Genomic DNA, 21,333 nt, shown 5'->3' with positions numbered 1-21,333 from the left:
CACACATTTTTAAAATAAAAATGTGAATATACATGAGGTAATATTTTTGATATGATTATCTGACTTAACGAATTTATTGAACACTTATTGTCATCGCTCAGTCGTGTCCAACTCTTTGTGACCCCGTGGACTGTAACACAGCAGGCTTCCCTGCCCTTTACTGTCTCCTGGAGTTTGCTCAAACTTGTGTCCATTGAGTTGGTGATCCACCCAACCATCTCATCCTTTGTCATCCCCTTCTCCTCCTGCCTTCAGTCCTTCTCAGCATCAGGGTCTTTCTGATGAGTTGGCTCTTCACTTCAGGTGGCCAAAGTATTGGAGCTTCAGCTTCAGCATCAGTCCTTCCAATGAATATACAGGATTGATTTCCTTTAGGATTGACTGGTTTGATCTGCTTGCAGTCCAAGGGACTCTCAAGAGTCTTCAACACCACAGTTAGAAAGCATCAGTTCTTCGACACTCAGCCTTCTTTATGGTCTAACTCTCACATCTGTGCATGACTACTGGAAAAACCATAGCTGGACCCTTACATGTCTTTACAAAGTAATTTAGAAGATATACTTTTCCCATTCTATAGGAGCTTACCTTTAAATTAAAAAAAATATTGAACCTGCATTTCTCTATCAAAAGTGAAACAGTATCTATTGACTTACTGCTTGTGAAATTGGAGAAGGAAATGGCAACCCACTCCAGTGTTCTTGACTGGAGAATCCCAGGGACAGGGGAGCCTGGTGGGCTGCCATCTATAGGGTCGCACAGAGTCGGACACGACTAAAGTGACTTAGCAGCAGCTTGTGAAATAATACTCTCAGCATGCATTGTTCTATAACTTTTCACTTACTACACTTTTAATCATATAAGTCAAGGTAAGAGCCTGAAATCTGGCAGTGATAGTGAGGATGGATGTAAGGGAACTCTACTCCAGTGAGCATTCCCGTTCTTTGTCCATTGTCCTTCTGCTTCCTGTGATAGCTAGGATGCTTCTCCACCCCTTTCGTCTTTTCCTTTCCTTCTACCCGAACTAGAAAGACTCTTTTATATATATGAAGCATGTATACAAACACCTGTATACGTGTACATAAATAAGGATTTCACTGAAACACTGTTTAATAGAAAAACGTAGGAAACAGCCTAGAATGTCCATTAAAATGAGAATCAGATCAGATCAGATCAGTCGCTCAGTCGTGTCCGACTCTTTGCAACTCCATGAATCGCAGCACGCCAGGCCTCCCTGTCCATCACCAACTCCCAGAGTTCACTGAGACTCACGTCCATCGAGTCAGTGATGCCATCCAGCCATCTCATCCTCTGTCGTCCCCTTCTCCTCCTGCCCCCAATCCCTCCCAGCATCAGAGTCTTTTCCAATGAGTCAACTCTTCGCATGAGGTGGCCAAAGTACTGGAGTTTCAGCTTTAGCATCATTCCTTAGATATGTACAATTTAGTATATTCCTATAATAGCATACTGTACAGTAATTTTAAAGAAATGAACTAGAGCATCCTTCAAACTATCTACTGGATCTCTCAATTATAATTTTTATTAATAAAAACTATTGGTGGGGGGCTTCCCTGTTGCTTCAGTAGTAAAAAATCTGCTGCCAATGCAGGAGACACTGGTTTGATCTCTGATCCAGGAAGATCCCACACACAGCAGAGCAACACAACTACTGAGCCTGTGCTCTAGAGCCTGTGCTCTGCATCGAGAGAAGCACTATAGTGAGAAGCCCACACGCTGCAACTGGAGAGTAGCCTCTGCTCACAACTAGAGTAAAGCCCGTGCAGCCACAAAGACCCAGCACAGCCAAAAATAGCTAACTAAATAAAAATTATATAAAGCAAAACAAAAACTATTGGTGGAATGATATATGCAGAGTTACTCTATTTAGGTAAACATCAAAAACACAAAGCTAAACTGTATGTTTATGGACACATATGTAAAATAATTTTTAAATGAATTTCAGTAATGCATACCAAAGTAACACCAGCCACTACCTCTGGAAGTCTGTAAAGGGAAGTTAAACTGGAGAGATGGGTAATTTTGACTTTATCTGTAATATTAATAGTTTATTCCCTTTATTAAAGTAAAAACCTTGAGGCAGACAAGACAAAATATAAGCAGTGATCAGCTCTAGGCAGTAGATGTGTTGGTACCATTATTCTTTTTTCTACATTTTAAAGTTTCTGAAATTAAAGTTCATGTTGTGTAGCATGACTCCTACTTTTCTTCACCCATTCCTAGAGAAGAAGTGGATCAGTAATAATGTTTTATGATACAGATTGGGCCAGGAACCAGTTTTTATAAGAAATACCAGTACTTGCTGTTTAGCAATTTTTGTGCTGTTACCCAGTGATTGCTTCTGCATTTGAAAGTCTTCTGTAAAGTACAACTCACCAGATATGATTTCAAATGAATCTATTGTGAAACCTGTGGTATTTATTTGCTGCTGCTACTGCTAAGTCGCTTCAGTCGTGTCCGACTCTGTGTGACCCCATGGACTGCAGCCTACCAGGCTCCTCCGTCCATGGGATTTTCCAGGCAAGAGTACTGGAGTAGGTTCCCATTGCCTTCTCGGAGAAAGAGGTACAGAGTTGTTGGTTTAACACAATGAGGTGTTGGTGAACTTTTAGGATCTAATACATAGGGTAAAGGAGTGACCTAATGATATGCAAGTTAAAAAGTTTACTCTTAAAGTCTGAGAAATTGACAGAAGCAGCCTGTATGTGCATCTGCTGTTGCTGCTAAGTCGTGTCAGTCGTATCCGACTCTGTGAGACCCCATAGACGGCAGCCCACCAGGCTCCTCTGTCCCTGGGATTCTCCAGGCAAGAATACTGGAGTGGGTTGCCATTTCCTTCTCCAGGTATTTATCTAACTTGTTCTTAGTGGACTTGCTGCTGGTATGATTGTATTTGTTTCTCTGGTTACGTCTTTCATATTGTTGGCAACAAGGATAACAATCTCATGTGGTGATTTTGAGTGCTTTCATTTTTTTTTCCTTCTTCCTTTTTAACTGTTCAGATTTACAAGACTATTTTCAAAGAAAATAAGCCAACAGTGTCCAGGTTTATGAAATTATTGTTGCTTATCATGATACTGTTGTTGTTTAGTAACAAAGTCCGACTCTTTTGTAACCTCATGGACTGTAGCCCACCAGGCTCCTCTGTCCATGGGATTTCCCAGGCAGGAAGACTGGAGTGGGTTGCCATTTCCTTTTCCAGGGGATCTTCCTGACCCAGGGATTGAACCCGAGTCTCTTGTGTCTCTGCATTGGCAGGCAGATTCTTTACCATGCGTCATCAAGGAAGCCTTTAACCATGGTATACCAACTATAATTTTCACAATAAATATTAGAATAACCACTTCTTATTTTTTTTTTAAGATTATGTATAGATTCCAATGAATCTATTACTGTTTTTTCTAAGAAATGATTATAGGTGTATATTTTTCTAAATTCTTTCACAGTATTAGAATAAAACTGTTATATCTTATTACAGAATAAAATCTTAGGAGAAGAGGTAACATTTGTTGTGTACCAACTCAGTGTTCTTTTGTAGCATTTTATCATAATGATAGGTATTATGCCTAATGTACATATGAGGAGATTAAGCCTTAAGGTTGTTAAATGGCCTGAATAAGCTTTTCATAAAATATACTATTAATAAACAAAAATAAAAATGTATAGACAAAAATAGTTCAGTAATCCAAAGAAATATAATGATATATAATTTTTCATCTCTTAAATAAGATACTGTATTGTTCAGTTTTAGGGTTATAGTGTGATCACTCACCCTTACATACTACTAATAGAATACTTGTTCCAATCATTCTGGAAAGCAGCTTGGATTTACTCTCTTAACAACATATATAACATACAGCAGTGCTAATTATATTTATCATATATATATTACGTTCCTATATGATCTCGTGCTAGTGGTAAAGAACCTGCCTGCCAATGCAAGAGACATAAGAGACTCAGGTTGGTTCCCTGGGCCAGGAGATCCCCTGGAGAAGGGCAGGGCAACCCACTCCAGTATTCTTGCCTAGAGCATCCCATGGACAGAGGAGCCTGGTGGGCTACAGTCCATGGGTTCTCACAGAGTTGGACATGACTGAAGCAACTTAGCACACACATTGTAGAACAGCCATCTTATAATGAAGTTTGTACCTTTTCTATTAATTTATTTTTAAAGTATAATTGACCTACAATGCTGTGTTAGTTCCTGGTATACAAACAACATAGTGATTTGATTACTTCTAGATGTTTCAAAATGATAAATCTAGTTACCATCTGTTACCATACAAAGATGTTAAGTAATTACTGGCTGTAATAATCACCACACTGTACATTTCATACCAGTGACCTATTTATTTTGTAACTGGAACTTTGTACCTCTTGATCTCCCTCACCTATCCACTCCCCACCCGGCCCCATCCTTATTCCTTCTGCCAACCGACTGTTTGTTCTTTTATCTATGAGTCTGTTTTTGTTTTGTTATGTTTGTTCATTTGTTTTGTTTTCTCAGATTCCACATATAAGTGAAATCATACAGTATTTGTCTTTCTCTCTCTGACATATTTCACTTAGCATAATACCCTGCAAGTCCATCCATGTTGAACATGTCAAAATTGCAGTTCTTAATTTCTGTGTAGTAGTTCATTGTGTGTTTGTGTACGCGTGCATCTTTATGTGTATCTCATGTATTTTTTTTAGCTTTTATTTATTTTGGCCACGCCATTTGGCTTGCCAGGATCTCAGTTCCCAACCCAGAGACTGAACCTGGGCCACAAAAGTGAGAGCCCAGAATCCTAACCACCAGCCACCAGAGAACTCCCACATCTTTTTATTCATTTGTTGATAGACACTCAGGTTGTTTCCATATCTTTTCTGTTGTAAATAAGGCTGCTATAAACACTGGGGTGCCTGTATCTTTTTGAATTAGTGTTTCATTTTTTCAGATATATACCCAGGCATGGATATATATGCTAGGTCGTAAGGTGGTTCTATTTTTAGTTTTTGAAGAACCACCACAGTGTATGGGGGTTACCTTTTTTCCACATCCTCGATAACATTTGCTTTTTGTGGTTTTTTTTTTTTTTTTATATGTAATTGTAGCCATTCTGCTGGTGTGGGGTGATATCTCCTTTTTGTTGGTTTTAATTTGTACTTCTCTGATAATTAAGGATGTTGAGCATCTTTTTCTGTGCCTGTTGGCATCTGTATGTCTTCCCTAGATAAATGTCTAATCAGGTCTTCTTCCCACCTTTTAAATGGGTTGTTTGTTTTTTAATATTTTATTTATTTTTTTGACTACATTTGCTGTTAGTTGTGGCACATGAGATCTTTGTTGCAGCATCCAGGATCTTTCTTTGCAGTGCTAGGCTCCAGAGTTCTTGGGCTCAGTAGCTGTGCTCATTGGCTTAGTTGCCCTGTGGTGTGTAGGATCTTAGTTCCCTAACCAAGGCTTGAACACACTTCCTCTGCATTGGAAGGCATATTCTTAACCACTGGACCACCATGGAATTCCCTGTTTGTTTCTTATGTTGAGTTGTATGAACTGTTTACGTATTTTTTATGTTAACTCTTTATCAGTCATATTATGTGTTAATATCTTCTTCCATTTGGTAGGTGCCCCTTTCTTTTGTTGATGATTTATTTCACTGTGCAAAAGCTTTTTAGTTTGATATTGTCCCATTTGTTTATTTTTTTATTTTTGTTATCCTTGCCTGAAGAGCCACATCCAAAAAATATTGCAAAGACTAATGTCAAAGAGCAAAGAGCATGCTGCCTATCTTTTTTTCTAGAAGTTTTATGGTTTTAGATCTTACATTTAAGTCTTTAATCCATTTTGAGTTTATTTTTATATGGTTTGATTGTTTTGCATGTATTAATAGCTGTCCAGTTTTCCCCAACACCATTTGAGAGGCTGTCTTTTCCCCATTATATGGTTTTGCCTCCTTGTCATAGATTGGTTGTCCACATAAGTAGGGATTCGTTTCTGGGCTCTGTTCTGTTCCGTTGGTCTATGTGTCTGTTTTTGTGCTAGAACCATGCTGATTTGATTACTGCAGCTTTGTAATATAGTTTAAATCAGGGAGCATGATAGTTCCAGCTTTGTTCTTCTTTCTGAAGATTGTTTTGGCTATTCAGAGTTTTTGTGTTTCCATACAAATTTTAGAATTATGTGTTCTAGCTTTGTGACAGACGCCATTAGTATTTTGATGGGTGTTGCCCTACATCTGTAGATTGCCTTGAGTAGAATGGTTACTTTAACAATATTAAGTCTTCCAACCCATGAGCATGGTGTATTTTTCCATCTATGTTGTCTTTAATTTCTTTCATCAGTATCTTACAGTTTTCCAAGTACAATTCTTCCTTAGTTAGATTTACTCCCAGGTATTTTATTCTTTTTGATCTGATTGTAAATGAGATTGTTTTCTTAATTTCACTTTCTGGTAGTTCATTGTTAGTGTATAGAAATGCAACAAATTTCTATTTTTTAATTTTGTATCCTACAACTTTACCAAATTCATTAATGAATTCCAGTAGTTTTCTGGTGGTGTCATTAGGATGTTGTGTATGGTATTATGTCATTTGCTAACAGTGACAGTTTTACTTCTTTTTTTTCAACTGTGATTCTTTTTATTTCCTTTTCTTGTCTTGATTGCTGTGGTTAGGACTTTAAAAACTATGTTGAATAAAAATGGTGGGAGTGGGCATCCTTGTCTTGTTCTTGATCTTAAAGGAAATGCTTTCAGATTTTCACCCTTGAGTAAGATGCTGGCTGTGGGCTAATCATATATGGCCTTTATCACTTTCCTTTAGGGCAGTTAAAGAAAAAGGTTATAGAACTCTAATCACTCATATTTGGTGGACGAAATCCCTGAGTCTTGATCAGAGTAACTTGGAGGTAGTGTAACAGCCATTTTTTTCCCCTTGTGCCTAATATAAATGAGAATAAGTTATTTTAAAAACATTGTTTGCATTTTTTAAGTCAGCTTAGGAAATTTTTATGCCATTGTAAAAAACTTAATGAAAATAAATTATAAAATATGGATGCGTGTCCTTGGTGAGATTTTAATAGTAATAAGTAGCTTGCATTTTTATTAAAGTTAATCTAAAGTTTTAAATGCATTGCACATTCATGATTTTTAAGAGATGCATTTCAACTCTAAGTAAATGAAAAATTATAGTGAAATTAGCCATGAAGAATGAATGTTAAATTAATTTGAGGGTAAAGAATGGCTCAATTATATCATAATTGAATTGCATCTAAAATAATGTCACTTTGGTTTTAAGTACCTTTACTATTTTGTGAATTTGTTACTAGTTTGATTTGTGTGAGGGCAGAGTCTATCTGGTTTTCCTTTGTATTCTCTTACAGTGCCTTTCAGAGTAGATGCTCAGTAAATATTTGCTGTTGAATGAATGGGTAAATGTAATGCAACTGCTCTTAAAAAATTTAACTTAAAGAGATAATACATAAATATCTATATTCTGATTTAGTGAAAAGAGCTATCTGTGGAAGACAGTCTGTGCTAAGTGCCAGATGAGAGATTAGAACAGTAAGTGCTATAAGAAGAGAATGATCATTTTCAGTAGGATAATTAGGCAAAACTGACTTTATTGAGTTGAGCCCTGCAAAGAAACTTTTAATCAAAATGGAGAGGAAGTGGGGATTATAAAAAAATCTTGATTTCATCAAATGTTTCTCCAGCGAGTTTAAGACTGTCTTATTTCCCTTGTTTTCCTGACTCTCTTCTTCTCTGCCATGCTAATCTGTTAACTATTAATTCTCACTGTTCAGCTCTCATCTTTGACCCTTCTTGAAAGCAGTTATTATATACAGGTAAGGCTCTTTTTGAGCTTCCCTTGTGGCTTAGCGAGCTTCCCAGGTGGCACTAATGGTAAAGAACCCACCTGCCTATACAAGAGACATAAGAGACACAGTTTTGATCCTTGGGCTGGGAAGATTCCCCTGGAGGAGGACACAGCAACCCACTCCAGTATTCACGCTTGGAGAATCCCATGGACAGAGCAGCCTGGCAGGCTATATATAGTCCATAGCGTCATAAAGAGTCAGAGAGACTGAAGCAATTTAGTATGCACTCAGGGTGGCTTTGTGGTAAAGAATCTGCTTGCAATGCAGGGGACATGGGTTCAATCCCTGAGTTGGGAGAGCCCCTGCAGAAGGAAATGGCAACCCACTCGAGTATTTTTGTTTGGGAAATCCCATGGAGAGAGGAGTATGGCGGGTAACAGTCCATGGGGTCACAAGAGTTGAGCACCACTTGCCGACTAAACTACCACCAGTGCTCTTTTTGCTATTCTTTCCCGCCCTATAACCGCTGTCCTGTTAGGCAAGAGTTCACCTGAGCTGTAATTGATAGGAGCTCCCCAGTTCTCTCACGTCTTTACTCCTATATTTTTGGCCTTTCTTCCCAAATCTAAAATGTACTTCTTCTTGAATTTAATGTGATTATTTCCATTTTTATTATATGTAATTTTAAAATATTTTTGTTAAAACTTAAATGCAATAAAGTGAAAGTGTGAGATGTTTTTAAAAAATAATGTGAAAAAACAATTTTCATAAATTAAATAATGTTTTGAAGCTACTGTATGTGCTGCAGAGGAAAAAAGGTGCTTCTTGTATTGATAATGATAAATACTTACCTTTCCTTCTTTCAAGACAGGTCAAGTGCTACCTCCTTACTGAAGCCCTTCTTGGGTTCCCTCTGTATACTGTTTGTGCTGTTTCATCCTGCCACTCTCCGTTATTGGTTGCTTATCTGTTTGTCTTTCCTACTAAATATTGTGTGTGTGTGTGTGTGTGTGTGTGTGTGTGTGTATACTTTCTCAGGACAGGAACCAGGGTTGCTAACCTTTCTTCCTATCTCCTGACTCAGTGCTTTGCCCATAAAAAATTCTTAATGAATGTTTGTCAAATTGAATTTGCTTTGTGTTTATCACTTTTTAAAGACAAACCTGTATTGGTTTTTTGTTTTTATTCTGTTATCTGTCTTAATTAAAAACTGCTAAGGAGGGACTTCCCTGGTGCTCCAGTGGTTAAGACTTCGCCTTCCAATGCAGGAGGTACAGGTTTGATCCCTGGTCAGGGAGCTAAGATCCCATATACCTTGTGGCCAAAAAACTAAAACATAAGACAGAAGCAGTACTGTAACAAATTTAGCAAAGACTTAAAAAAAAAATAGCTGCTAAGGAGCACCTGTAACACACACACACACATGTACATATATGTATATTTTAAACTTGGTGAATCAGAATACTCAACTTTCCTTGTCTGGATTGGAAGACGGACTTTCTCCCTTGTGACAACTGCTCTTGAACTGATTTAAGTATTAAGACAATTCCCAGGCAGCACTTAATTTTTAGCACAGGAAGATTGTGGAAGTTCCTATATAATGTTCCATGGATCTTTCTCATATCAGAAATAATCTTTATATTGTGTTATTTGGTTGTATTTATTTTCATCATTTTAATTATTTAAATAGTATTTTCCTGTGTTTTATAGGTCAAGAAACTAAGACTTAAGCATAAATAAATCGCCAGATTCACACAGAAAGTGCTAATAGGTATAAACAGAATGTTGCCTTCTATAATTGAGGAGATTAAATGAGTTGATTTCCCTTTTTCCAGCTCCAAAGACTCTGAAGCTCTGAGAGTCTTTTACATTATTTGAACACTTGGATAGGCAGTAAAATATTTGACAAAATGAACTTGCTTTGAGGAAGGTACCAGGTTGCTTTCAGGCTCAAACCGGTAACTGATTTCATCTAGCTCATTTGCTAACTGCTTGGGAGGGCTCCTTGGCAGTGGCAGTGAAGCAGTATAGATCACTTTTTCAGCTTCACCAGGTTTTAATGGTTCTCTTTTTTCACCCTTAGCTCTGGGTAGTGGTTATACAATTGTAAATACAGCTGAGCTGTAAATTGTCTACTCTGTTGCCCCGGGACTCATGTATTTTGCCCAATTTAGGAGCCGTTTTAAGACTGCTGAGCGCACTGTAGGCTCCACCTACTGTCATGCTGAAGCTACTGCATCTTCATTCAGCATTGCTACTGCTACTGCGAAGTCATTCAGCATTATTTCAAACTTAACTCTTTTGCACATTACCTGTTTCCCCTGACCTTCTTTCTTATACTTTAGATACTTGAGTTTTCTTATCATTTGCTAAAAGATGACTTTACCGATTAATAAATTTTGAAATTACTGAAATGTTGTCAGCCTCACCCATAATTTGTATTGAGAGGAGAATTCAAAGATACTATGTTTCAGAGTATAAAAATACCATAGTTTTTAGAGTTAAAAAAATCCCTTTTGTCCATATCCAAACAGGATTCCCTCTAGAAAAAAAAAAAAGATTTTTCCTACTTTAAAGTTTTAGTATACTATTGTGTGGTATATGAATGAATCTCCAGTTTTACTTCTGAGGGGAAAAACCCTGTTTTAATTGAATTTTCTGGAAGCAGCTCAAGATCAATTAAACTCTTAGTAGAAGAAATCTAGCCTTTATTTTCTATAATTATATTATTAATATTTTAATCTTAAATTATAAAAACAGGATAACCACATTGTAGAAAAAAAAAATCCGTTGCTTTACTATCTTAAAACTCTTACTTTGGTGCTTGGGGAACCATCACCAAGCATAGTTTGGCCCAGCAATAATAAACATATGTTTTGGTAAAAACATAGTTTTATCATTGTTATCAATGAGTTATCAGTATATTATCTCTTGGATCTAAATTCATCATTCATTGCGTGGTCTGTGAAAATGGACCTGTGCGGTTTAAATTTGTTTCCTTTGCCAACTAGCCAGATGTTAAATTTTGTCAGTAGAGGGCGCTAGAGAGACATTGCAAGAGGAAGAGTTTCCCTTCCTGGTTCTGGTGTGCTGGCTTTGTGGCTTCTTAAGTGCCTGACCCTTGCTGTGTAAGTGTTCATCCAGCTTCTGTCCCATGCAGTGCCCAGATCCTGAAGCTTACGTGGCTTCTCCAGTGCCAGCTCATTCACTACTGCAGTCAGCAGCACCAGTGGCCATTAGCTTCCCACTCCAGGTGATCACTTTTCCCTGGCATCCTAGAGGGCAGATTAAGGACAAGTTCCTAAGGGTGTTTGATATTCACTCTTGCCATCTCCTGTTTGACCACTTCTGATTTACCTTGATTCATGGCCCTAACATTCCAGTTTCCTATGCAAAATTCAGACTTAAATTGAGGAAATTAGGGAAAACCACTAGACCATTTAGGTATGACCTAAATCAATAACCTCAGATATGCAGATGACACCACCCTTATGGCAGAAAGTGAAGAGGAACTAAAAAGCCTCTTGATGAAAGTGAAAGTGGAGAGTGAAAAAGTTGGCTTAAAGCTCAACCAACATCTAGAAAACGAAGATCATGGCATCCGGTCCCATCACTTCATGGGAAATAGATGGGGAAACAGTGTCAGACTTTATTTTGGGGGGCTCCAAAATCACTGCAGATGGTGACTGCAGCCATGAAATTAAAAGATGCTTACTCCTTGGAAGGAAAGTTATGACCAACCTAGATAGCATATTCAAAAGCAGAGACATTACTTTGCCAACAAAGGTTCGTCTAGTCAAGGCTATGGTTTTTCCAGTGGTCATGTATGGATGTGAGAGTTGGACTGTGAAGAAGGCTGAGTGCCGAAGAATTGATGCTTTTAAACTGTGATGTTGGAGAAGACTCTTGAGAGTCCCTTGGACTGCAAGGAGATCCAACCAGTCCATTCTGAAGGAGATCAGCCCTGGAATTTCTTTGGAAGGAATGATGCTAAAGCTGAAACTCTAGTACTTTGGCCACCTCATGCGAAGAGTTGACTCATTGGAAAAGGCTGATTCTGGGAGGGATTGGGGGCAGGAGGAGAAGGGGACGACAGAGGATGAGATGGCTGGATGGCATCACTGACTCGATGGATGTGAGTCTGGGTGAACTCCAGGAGCTGGTGATGGACAGGGAGGCCTGGTGTGCTGTGATTCATGGGGTCGCAAAGAGTTGGACACGACTGAGTGACTGAACTGAACTGAAATAAAATCCCTTACTATTATACAGTAGAAGTGACAAATAGAATCAAGGGATTAGATCTGACAGACAAAGTGCCTGAAGAACTATGGATAGAGGTTCCTAACATTGTGTAGGTGGTGGTGATCAGAACCATCCCCAAGAAGAAGATATGCAAAAAGGCAAAACGGTTGTCTCAGGAGGCCTTACAAATAGCTGAGAAAAGAAGAGAAGTGAAAGACAAAGGAGAAGAAGAAAGATATCCATCTGAAGAATAGAAAGGAGAGATAAGAAAGCCTTCCTAAGTGATCAGTGCAAAGAAATAGAGGAAAACAATAGAATGGGAAAGACTAAGATCTCTTCAAGATAATTAGAAATACCAAGGAAACAGAGATAGGCATGATAAAGGACAGAAATGGTATGGACCTCACAGAAGCAGAAGATATTAAGATGAGTTGGCGAGAATATACAGATCAGATCAGATCAGTCGCTCAGTTGTGTCCGACTCTTTGCGACCCCATGAATCACAGCACGCCAGGCCTCCCTGTCCATCACCAACTCCCAGAGTTCACTCAGACTCACGTTCATCGAGTCAGTGATGCCATCCAGCCATCTCATCCTCTGTCGTCCCCTTCTCCTCCTGCCCCCAATCCCTCCCAGCATCAGAGTCTTTTCCAATGAGTCAACTCTTCACATGAGGTGGCCAAAGTACTGGAGTTTCAGCTTTAGCATCATTCCTTCCAAAGAAATCCCAGGGCTGATCTCCTTCAGAATGGACTGGTTGGATCTCTTTGCAGTTTCCAAGGGACTCTCAAGAGTCTTCTCCAACACCACAGTTCAAAAGCATCAATTCTTTGGTGCTCAGCCTTCTTCAGAGTCCAACTCTCACATCCATATATGACCACAGGAAAAACCAAAGCCTTGACTGGACGAACAGAACAATACAAAAAAAGATCTTAATGACCCAGGTAACTACAATGGTGTGATCACTCACCTAGAGCCAGACATCCTGGAATGTGAAGTCAAGTGGGCCTTAGGAAGCATCACTATGAACAAAGCTAGTGGAGGTGATGGAATTCCAGTTGAGCTATTTCAAATCCTTAAAGATGTTGCTGTGAAAGTGCTGCACTCAATGTGCCAACAAATTTGGAAAACTCAGCAGTGGCCACAGGACTGGAAAAGGTCAGTTTTCATTCCAATCCCAAAGAAAGGCAATGCCAAAGAATGCTCAAACTACCACACAGTTGCACTCATCTCACATGCTAGTAAAGTAATGCTCAAAATTCTCCAAGCTAGGCTTTAACAGTACATTAACCAAGAACCTCCAGATGTTCAAGCTAGATTTAGAAAAGGCAGAGGAACCAGAGGTCAAATTGCTAACATCCATTGAATCACTGAAAAAGCAAGAGAGTTCTGGAAAAACATCTACTTCTGCTTTATTGGCTACACTAAAGCCTTTGACTGTGTGGATCACAACAAACTGTGGAAAATTCTTCAAGAGATGGGGAATACCAGACCACCTTACCTGCCTCCTGAGAAACCTGTATTGTAGGTCAAGAAGCCGCAGAACTGGACATGGAACAACAAACTGGTTCCAAACTGGGAAAGGAGTATGTCAAGGCTATATATTGTCACCCTGTTAACTTACATGTAGAGTGCATCATGCAAAATCCTGGGCTGGATGAAGCACAAGCTGGGATCAAGATTGTTGGGAGAAATATCAATAATCTCAGATACGGAGATGACACTGCCCTTATGGCAGAAAGTGAAGAGGAACTGAAGAGTCTCTTGATGAAAGTGAAAGCAGAGAGTGAAAAAGCTGGCTTAAAACTCAACATTCAAAAAGCACAGATCATGGCATCTGGTCCCATCACTTCGTGGCGAATAGATGGCTAAACAATGGAAACAGTGACAGACTTTATTTTTTTTGGAGCTCCAAAATCACTGCAGTTGGTGAGTGCAGCCATGAAATTAAAAGACGGTTGCTCTTTGGAAGAAAAGCTATGACCAACCTAGACAGCATATTAAAAAGCAGAGACATTACTTTGTCGACCAAGGTCCGTCTAGTCAAAGCTATGGTTTCTCCAGTAGTTGTGTATGGATGTGAGAGTTGGACCGTGAAGAAAGCTGAGTGTTGAAGAATTGGTGTTTTTGAACTGTGGTGTTGGAGATGACTCTTAAGCATCCCTTGGACTGCAAGGAGATCAAAACAGTCAATCCTAAAGAAAATAAACCCTGAAAATTCACTGGGTGGATTGATGCTGAAGCTGAATCTTTGGCCACCTGATGCAAAGAGCTGACTCATTAGGGAAAACCCTGATGCTGGAAAAGATTGAAGGCAGGAGGAAAAGGGAACGATAGAGGATGAAATGGTTGAATGGCATCACTGACTCGATGGACGTGAATTTGAGAAAGCTCTGGGAGTTGATGATGGACAGGGAAGCCTGGCATGCTGTAGTCCATGGGGTTGCAAAGAGCTGGACACGACTGAGTGATTGAACCGAACTGAGCCAGTCTTTTGGGCTTCCCAGGTGGCACTAGTGGTAAAGAACCTGCTTGCTGATGCAGGAGACACAGGTTCCATCCCTGGGTCAGGAAGATCCCCTGGAGAAGGGCATGGCAACCCGCTTCAATATTCTTGCCTGGAGAATCCCACGAACAGAGGAGCCTGGTGGACTGCATTCCATAGGGTTTCAAAGAGTCGGATGACTGAAGCAACTTAGTACAGCTCAGCCAATCTCTCATTACTACAATTCCCTCTTATATTTAATGACTCTTTATAGCAAACTTTTCCTGTTCAAATAACTGTGGCTTGTCTCTCTTGATTGGACCCAGACTAATAGCATTTTTAACCAAAAATTTCAGTCTGTGATAAGTTTTTGTACATTCTTTTTGTTCAGTAAATTTAAATTAGTATGTATTTATCCTCTTGTTTACAAAGTCATTTCATATCAATTATTCTTTAAATTATCTTTTTAAAAACAACCTTTTATTCTTCTTGATTTAAAGTCTTATCTTCTTTTTTTTAAAATTTTTATTTTATTTTTAAACTTTACAATATTGTATTAGTTTTGCCAAATATCGAAATGAATCCGCCACAGGTATACCTGTGTTCCCCATCCTGAACCCTCCTCCCTCCTCCCTCCCCATACCCTCCCTCTGGGTCGTCCCAGCGCACCAGCCCCAAGCATCTAGTATCGTGCATCGAACCTAGACTGGCGACTCGTTTCATACATGATATTATACATGTTTCAATGCCATTTTCCCAAATCTCCCCACCCTCTCCCTCTCCCACAGAGTCCATAAGACTGATCTATACATCAGTGTCTCTTTTGCTGTCTCGTACACAGGGTTATTGTTACCATCTTTCTAAATTCCATATATATGTGTTAGTATACTGTATGGGTGTTTTTCTTTCTGGCTTAATTCACTCTGTATAATAGGTTCCAGTTTCATCCATCTCATTAGAACTGATTCAAATGTATTCTTTTTGTAGTCTTATCTTCTTGACTGTTTAATCTTTTTGCTTTTGTGGTTAATTGTTTTTGTGTCCTATTGAAAAACTCTTTGCTACTTCTAGGTCATGAAGATGTTCTCCCATGTTTTCTTCTAAAAATTATACTGTTCTACCTTTCACATTTAGATCTGTAGTACATCTGGAATTTATTTTTTGTATAAGAAGTGTGAGGTTGGGGTCCAGGTTCATTTTTTTTCCCATGTAAATTAAATATCCAATTGATCCATTTACCTTTATTGAAAAGATTATCTTTTTCATACTGTATTCAGGGTCGTGTTTGTCATGAATCAAGTGGCTAAATTTTAGATTGTTCTTGCAATCTTATTTGTTCTACTTCTTTATCTTCTTAATAGGCCTTGATATCTAGTTATATAAATACTCTAGTTTTGTTGGTACACAAGATGTCTTGACTCTTTTTGGCCTTTTAAATTTTCATATACAGTTTAGAATCAGGTTATCAATTTGTTCCCCAAAAATCTGCTGGGAGTTTTATTAGTATTATATCTTGCACACCTTTTGTTAGATTTGTACCTAGGTATATGACATGTGCTGAGGTTATTGTAAGTTATATCTGTAGCACCACAGCTGTAGTTAGATTGTCAGTCTAACTAGAGTCAACAATGTCTTTAATTTAATACTGTTATTTACTTAGCTGTATATAGAGATAGGGTAGGTATAAAATCTGTCTTATCTGGATGCCCAGTTGTACTCAAATACACAGTCAAGTAGAAAGAAAGAATTCATCAGGAGTACAGACGAAAAAGGAAGTCACATACAAAAAATTCAGACTAGCTTTAAACTTCTTCATAGTAATATTCAGTCTGGAAGACAGTATAATAGTACTTACCAACTTTTGAAAAAAAGACACCAAAATTTTATAACTAAGTTATCTTTTGAGTATAAAGGCAAAAGACAATATTCTCAAGCACTTAGGAAGTCAAGCAATACAGTACCTATAAATCCTTGAAGAAACTTCATGAAGATGAATGATGAAATCTAAACAAGTAAAATGTTTTTTTTTTAAGGCAAAATGGACCACTCTTTCAGAAGCATTGGTATAAGCTGCTTTTTCCAACTCAATTTTTGTTGTTATCTTTGAGGTTTATTCTGAGATACTTTTGCTTTTTACCTTGAGAATTTAGTTCTCTAGTGGATGTTCTGATTGAAAATTCTTAGTTTCATTTGTTTGAAAGTATCTTTGTTTTGCTTCAATATCTATAAGAAATTTTTGTTGAGGAGAAAATTATTTTCCTTTAGCACCTTTTAAATATCTTTCCATCATCTTTCTAAGAAGTCACCTACTTGATTTTTGCTAAAGGCTGACTGTGTATCTTTAAGTGCATGTCTGTGTGCTTAGTCACTCAGTGGTGTCCAACTCTTTGTGACCCCACCGACTGTAGCCCACCAGGCTCCTCTGCCCCTGGGATTTTCTAGACAAGAGTACTGGAGTGACTTGCCATTTCCTTCTCCAGAGGATCTTCCCAACCCAGGGACCGAACCCATGTCTCCTGCGTCTTCTGCATTGGCAGGTGAAATCTGTAGCACTGAGCCACCTCCTTTTAATTTAAATTAATATTGATTAATCTCATTATCTTCTTGTGCTTTTCTTTTCCTGTAGGGAATACAGTGAGTAACCTGATTATGATTTTACCTCCAATTTTTGGTGCGATGCAGAGTGTTAGAAGTGGACTGGAAAAGCGGTACATTGCTTCTTATTTAGCACTCACAGGTATGTATAACACTTCATCTAAGAATGATGTAAAAAAATGATGTACAGGATTCAAACAGTCGGTTTTTCTTATTCATTCTTAAAATTGTAGCATATTCTGAAAGTTCTGAATAAAATTACACCAATCTTGCCAGTATTTGAACTGTATTTTGAGTAAATTAAAAAAAAAACCACAAGATATTTCAAGCATCCAGAAAAGAACAAGGATAATATAGCAAATATACCTATGTATCCTACCTTCCTCCTTTGTCAGATCTTAATATTTTGGAATATTTGTTTCAGATTTTACTTTTTCCTTTTTAAAGAAATAAACGTAAAAAGTTAACGCTTTGTTTGTATTCCTGCCTGATTTTATTCCCATCTTCCTCCCTGCTCACCCTGCTAGAGTTATAAAATTTTTTGTAAGGACTATTCTATTGTATCTAACTTTTTACAGTTTACTCCTATTCTCTACCTGTTTATGAGACAGAGACTGTATCTTAGTTATATTTGTATACTGGTTGTCTGGCAAGTTAGTGGTCCTCAGTAAATGTGACATGGAGTATAAGTGAACTTTATCGGAGTCTAAGATGGAAAAATCACTCTTTCATGTTCATGCATTATCATCATAAAAACAAAACTAGCAAAGAAAGTAGGTTCTAGTCTGTATTTTATATAACTTTCTAAGCTAAACAGTTTCTTTGGTTTTAATTCAAGGTAGATATTATTTACACAGTAATATTTATCTAATTACCACAAAACTGTAAGATATAGTGTATCATATCTGATTCTATATAATCATATTAGTCACTGTGTATGAGAGTTTTTCCAGTGGTCATGTATGGATGTGAGAGATGGACTTTAAAGAAAGCTGAGTGCTGAAGAATTGATGCTTTTGAATTGTGGTGTTGGAGAAGACTCTTGAGAGTCCCTTGTTTTGCAAGAAGATCCACCCAGTCCATCCTAAAGGAAATCAGTCCTGAATATTCATTGGAAGGACTGATGCTAAAGCTGAAACTCCAATACTTTGGCCACCTCATGAGAAGAACTGACTCATTTGAAAAGACCCTGATGCTGGGAAAGATTGAAGGTGGGAGGAGAGGGGGATGACAGAGGATGAGATGGTTGGATGGCATCACCGACTCAATGGACATGATTTTGGATAAACTCCTGGAGTTGGTGATGGACAGGGAATCCTGGTGTGCTGCAGTCCATGGGGTCACAAAGAGTTGGACACGCCTGAGCAACTGAACTGAACTGATGAGAGAGTTTAATTTTTGTGTCTCTTATGTAGTGTTTTGAGAAAGTTACTTGATTGATCTTCAGTAGGAAGACTTGTTCACAAACTTAACCCTTTGCTTTATTTCCTGGGGTGTTTTAAGAATGTTTGTAAAATACTGACAAATCACAATCAGTAATAACAGAATAAAAAGATTTGAGGGACTTCCAAGTTGCCTTAGAATAATACTGACCTTAGAGTTTGTCCTCTCATCCTTGTGGACAACCGTACAGATTAGAAGGAAAGTAAATAAGCCACTTTTAGCTCACACTTTCAGCCTTACTGAAAGAAAAAGAATACTATGAACTTCAGATAATTTTTAAACATGAAATAAATACCAAATTCTAACAGAACTGTCTTTAATGTTTTAGACTTTGGGAGGTTTGAAAAACTATGTGGAAAAGAGGAGAGAAGATTTGAGGACTTAGTCTGACAAAACACCAAGAGAAAGGGAAAGTTTCACGATAAATGCAAAATTTCTGAAAACATTCTAAGAGCTGGTAAATCATAGTAGTGGCAAGTACACAGTAAAAGACTTGAAAGTATGCGAGGCCTCATGTGGCAGTTTTGAAAAGGTATTGCTTCTGGGAAAGGAGATAGCCTTTGGAGATGTGTTGGAAAAGAATGAAGTTAGAGGCAGGAATTAAGATCCTACTGAAACAAAATAACTAAAATACATTAGACCCTTCTCCCTGCTTGGCCCTCTCCCCCTGCTCCCAAAACAAACACATATATATGAAAAGGGAATGTAACCTTCTTTATTCAGAAGGGGGCAGTCTCAAACTAGGAATCTTTTAAGCCACCCCAAACCTTTACTCTTTCCACAAAATAGACCCCACCAAAGTCAGTCTGCATCTATGCAGTTACTGTAATAAGAAAACAGAAAATGAGAATCAATACCTTTTGATTCGTGGTTATTCTTTTCCCACTACTAATTATAAAGCAGAAAGAAACTGCAGCACGATATTCCTAACTGAATTAGCCTCAAACCAAAAATGGATAAAAATTTAAAAACTAATAACACCAATAAAAATTAATTAAAAAATATTAACGGAAATAGCTTCCTCACCTCCCAAAAGAAATAAAATTAAATTGATTAAACTTAGGAAAGAAATGAATCCTGAATTACAACGTGTTGAGTATTTAATAAAGACTGTTTAAGAAAGGAAAAAGAAAAAGACACAGCAAGAGAATGAAAATGAGATAAAGAAATAAAGAGTAAGAGAAAAAGTACTGAAATGGAAGACAGGCAAAGAAGATTCAATATAATTTAATTGAAGTTCCTGAAAAAGGAAAATAAAACAATGATACAGATCTTATATTTAAAACTATAGTTTTAAAAATAATTTGAAAGATGACTTTTTGAAAATGGAAGAAGACCTGAATCTAGATTTTGAAAGGTGCATTTTTGTATTGTAAAACTGACTTGGAATGGTCAACTCTGAAAAAGACTAGTAAGATTACTGGATTTTAAAAATGAAAAAAAAAAATTCTCACAGCTCTAGGGAAGAAGACCAGATTACTCATAAGGGCAAGAAAATTAGACTGGCACTAGACCTCAGCAACATAAAAAAGAAAAGCATCAGTGTAACTGCATTTTTAGTGCAAACCAAGGATTTTATATCCTAACCAAATTGTTTTTCAGGTATCTAGGTTGTGGAAAAACAGTTTTAAACATACAAGTACTCATTGAAAACTACACACATGACTCCTTCCAGATGAATCCATGAGTATTGCTCTGTCTAATTTAGTAGCTGCTAGCCACATGGCACCCCACTCCAGTACTCTTGCCTGGAAAATCCCATGGATGGAGGAGCCTGGTAGGCTGCAGTCCATGGGGTCGCTAAGAGTTGGACACGACTGAGCGACTTCCCTTTCACTTTTCACTTCCACTCATTGGAGAAGGAAATGGCAACCCACTCCAGTGTTCTTGCCTGGAGAATCCCAGGAATGGGGGAGCCTGGCGGGCTTCTGTCTATGGGGTCAAACAGAGTCGGACATGACTGAAGCGACTTAGCAGCAGCAGCAGCAGCCACATGTGGCAGTTTAAATTTAAATAAATGAAAGTTAAATAAAATGTAAATTTCAGTTCCTCTGTCACATTAGCCATGTTTCAAGTGCTTAGTACCCAAATATGGCTTATGGCTGCCACGTTGGGCAGTGCAGATATAAAACATCACCTTCAGTACAGAAAGCTCTATTGACTGTGTTGTCTGGAGAACGATGTTCATTCAACTAGGAGAAAACTAGGCAGACTTGGGCAAAATGTCTGATAATGAACTTTTAATACATTTAACTATAAATCTAAGATTAAAACAATGATAGGATAAGGACCAAAGAATAGTGTATGGACATTATATGGTCTAGTAAAATAGAATAACAATATTTTAATATGCTACAATTCAGTACAAGACAAATGAGGTGAACAAAATATATCAACCAATATCTGGAAGACCTAAAGAGCATAACCAATAAAGTTGATTTTATGACTTTATGCTCGGAGAAGGCAATGGCACCCCACTCCAGTACTCTTGCCTGGAAAATCCCATGGGCAGAGGAGCCTGGTAGGCTGCAGTCCATGGGGTCGCTATGAGTCGGACACGACTGAGCGACTTCACTTTCACTTTTCACTTTCATGCATTGGAGAAATGGCAACCCACTCCAGTGTTCTTGCCTGGAGAATCCCAGGGACAGGGAAGCCTGGCGGGCTGCCGTCTATGGGGTCGCACAGAGTCGGACACGACTGAAGCAACTTAGCAGCAGCAGCAGCATGGCTTTATGCTGAAGTTTAC

At 38.1% G+C, this 21,333-nt stretch overlaps 1 protein-coding gene across 4 annotated transcripts in view; it reads left to right on the top strand.

Annotated features, from left to right (window-relative positions):
* The window catches only part of ACER3 (alkaline ceramidase 3), a 157,765-nt gene that overhangs the window by 37,786 nt on the left and 98,646 nt on the right, over nt 1-21,333 (top strand). For 3 of the 4 annotated variants that reach the window (XM_027562825.1, XM_027562827.1, XM_027562824.1), the window contains one exon: nt 17,173-17,283. In XM_027562825.1, coding sequence (XP_027418626.1) covers nt 17,173-17,283 — 111 coding nt within the window. Of the gene's footprint in view, nt 1-17,172; nt 17,284-21,333 lie in introns of those variants that run through there. The other variant, XM_027562826.1, reaches the window with a different exon arrangement.

This window comes from Bos indicus x Bos taurus, chromosome 15, assembly GCF_003369695.1.
Source record: "Bos indicus x Bos taurus breed Angus x Brahman F1 hybrid chromosome 15, Bos_hybrid_MaternalHap_v2.0, whole genome shotgun sequence".
Lineage (NCBI taxonomy): Eukaryota > Metazoa > Chordata > Mammalia > Artiodactyla > Bovidae > Bos > Bos indicus x Bos taurus.
The sequence above is the reverse complement of the archived record's forward strand: the minus strand, read 5'-3'. Positions and strand labels throughout refer to the sequence as shown.